The 2,435-nt window shown below is 64.6% G+C and overlaps 1 protein-coding gene across 1 annotated transcript; it reads right to left on the bottom strand.

The window, feature by feature from the left end:
• Positions 1–690: 690 nt before the first annotated feature.
• Positions 691–2,429, bottom strand: LOC113215726 (uncharacterized). Its single transcript, XM_052263540.1, has 3 exons — positions 1,988–2,429; positions 946–1,214; positions 691–831 (listed from the first exon to the last, which is right to left on the bottom strand). Exons 1-3 carry the CDS (start codon positions 1,992–1,994, stop codon positions 697–699), a joined length of 411 nt encoding a protein of 136 aa, XP_052119500.1. The 5' UTR covers positions 1,995–2,429; the 3' UTR covers positions 691–696.
• Between the last annotated feature and the right edge of the window lie 6 nt (positions 2,430–2,435).

Here is a 2,435-nt window from a genome sequence, read left to right as displayed (position 1 = left end):
CTTAATTTACAAAAAATACAAACATTTTGAAAAGGCTTTGCCTTAACCACTAAATTAATTTAGCCATATTCGCGAAGAGAGTCTTGACGTAAGTGTTTGTGTTATTCTGTTCTGGGACTCTGGGACGCACTTTGACTAGAGCGGACGGAGGACTTCTACCCTACCCGGCGTGGACGCTGCGGCTCGCCCTTAGAGCTTGACGCACAGCTCGTCCAGCTCCAGCTCCAGGGCCACATCCGGGACGCTGGGCACGACGGACACGTCGGGTGGGTCCGAGGAAAAGGTGACCCTGCGCTTGGCGCCACTGCGGGTCAGGGTGCCGGTCGCCGGTTCGGCGGGGGCGACGCGGCCTGGCGGCGGCGGTGGCCGCAAGGCCGCGGCCAGGACGTCCACGTCCAAGGGCTCGGCCTCCGCGTCTCCGGGCAACATCAGCCCGCCACCGCGGGTGCGCCGCACCTGCGAGTCCTCCAGCATGTACGCGTCCATGTCCAGGTCGCCTGCGCCACCACCGCGGCCGCCGCCGCGCCCGGCGGCGCAGGCGAATCGCTAGAAGCAGTAGGTCCTCGCGGGCGGACACGAGGACGGCGACGGGCAGGGGGAGCCGTTGGCCGGCGGGACGGGCGTGGGCGCGGGCGGCACTGCGCCCAGGGCGGCGAGGAGGCCCGGCGCCGGGCCCAGCCCCGCCGGCAGCTCGGGTCACCCGTAGTAGTACTGCTGGTTGGGGCCGCCACCGCGGTTTAGGCTGCGGGGTGCCTCCAGCAGGTCGGCGGGGAGCCCGCCCCCGAGGACGCCGCCCGCGCCGCGCCGCAGCGTGCCGCCGTATCTCACGACCTGCGCAGACAAGTGCGGGGGTGGTGTGAACTGTGTGAACGCATTGCGAGCGGCGCTACCCCTCGCCGCGACAGCCGCGCCCCACGGCGGCGCTACTGCACGCCGACAGCATACCTCGGCGGGCTCGTGCCGCGGCGGCGAGTGCACGGCCACGACGGGCACCGCCACGGGCGTCGTCAGGTCGATGTCGGCGTCGATCTCGCTGATGTCGTCCGCGAAGCCGTTGGGGAGGCGGTCCGGGGCGGCGTTAGCGGCGCGGAACTTGGCCTCGGAGCGGGAGCGGTGGCGCTGCACAAGCAGGCGGCCCACCACCAGCACGAGGAACAGCAGCAGCCCGCCCGACACGGACAGCGTCAGGTACAGGTACAGCTTCTCCTGGTTCTCTGCGGGGAGATCACAGTCAGCGTTAGCGGCCTGGCAGGACACACACGGCCCCGGCTACGCCCGCTGGCCGATGGCTCGCCCACTCGTGAAGACGTGCCGGACGTGGCGGCGCCGGGTTGCCTACTCGCTCGTCGACAGGGGGGAGAGGTCCGTGGGACGAGCGAGGAGGCAACCCTGCACGAGGGACAGGGCCATCAGCCACCCGGCGGATCAGGACGAGGATGGTATGGTATCACCACGGGTTGACCACATTCCAACATTCATGGACGCTTCTACACCTTCTACACCATATCAGGATTAAAATGCTACTATAAAAACAAAACAACCGTAGTTAAAGTTGAGATGAAAAATTACCATGGGATGTATACTCGCAAAAGTTTTAAAACTACTACTTCTACTTCGTGGCGAATCAAAAATGCGATGCAGCAGAGCTGTACGCCACGGCGCTACGAAGAGTAGGTTAACAAAAGCCCAACAAACAAAACGTATTGTGTGAGTCCAAAGTTTGCACTGCACATTACTGCATGCCATGCACAAGTACACTGCTAGAAATACTCGTCGCGCACCTCGTTGAATAAAATAGGAGCAAAAGACTCGGCTCTGTCACCACAAAAAACAAACATTACCCACACTTGTAAATCCGATGGCGAGGGCGCGGAAAGGTCAACAGACCAGGGTCGTCGGTGACCCCGTCGGTGACCCCGTCGGTGACCCCGTCGGTGACCCCAGTCGGGCAGCCCGACACGGCCCGGCCCGTTGGCCCGGTACTCACGCCGCATGAAGCTGTACGTGTTTATCCACTCGGACAGCACGCCGATGACGCGCGCCGGCCCCTGCTTCTCGCCGGTGAATATCGTGACGGTGCAGTTGATCTGCGTCAGGTCGTCCAGGTCGTCGTCGGCATCCTGGTCGTCCCCGGGCGCCGGCGCGGACGCGGCGTCCTCGACCTGCTGGGCGGAGCGCGGGAGGCCCGGGGCAGAGGCCGGCCGGGGAGTACCTGCTTTGGAGGGGGCTCCGGGGATGGCGTTGGAGGGCGCGGCTGGCACAGGAACACAAACCAGACGAGATGCAGCGGACGACAAGCGGCTAACGCTAGTGTTACTCTAACCATGCGCCACGGCTGTTAGGGGGCCAGAGGCCACTACAATACTGGGATGCAAAACTGATTCGGCAAGCGGGCGGCGGGCGCAGCGGGCGGCAACGCATGTCGAGGGGGGGGG

The sequence above is a fragment of the Frankliniella occidentalis genome, unplaced genomic scaffold, assembly GCF_000697945.3.
Source record: "Frankliniella occidentalis isolate FOCC.00 unplaced genomic scaffold, Focc_3.1 Scaffold12, whole genome shotgun sequence".
Taxonomy (NCBI): Eukaryota; Metazoa; Arthropoda; class Insecta; order Thysanoptera; family Thripidae; genus Frankliniella; species Frankliniella occidentalis.
The sequence above is the reverse complement of the archived record's forward strand: the minus strand, read 5'-3'. Positions and strand labels throughout refer to the sequence as shown.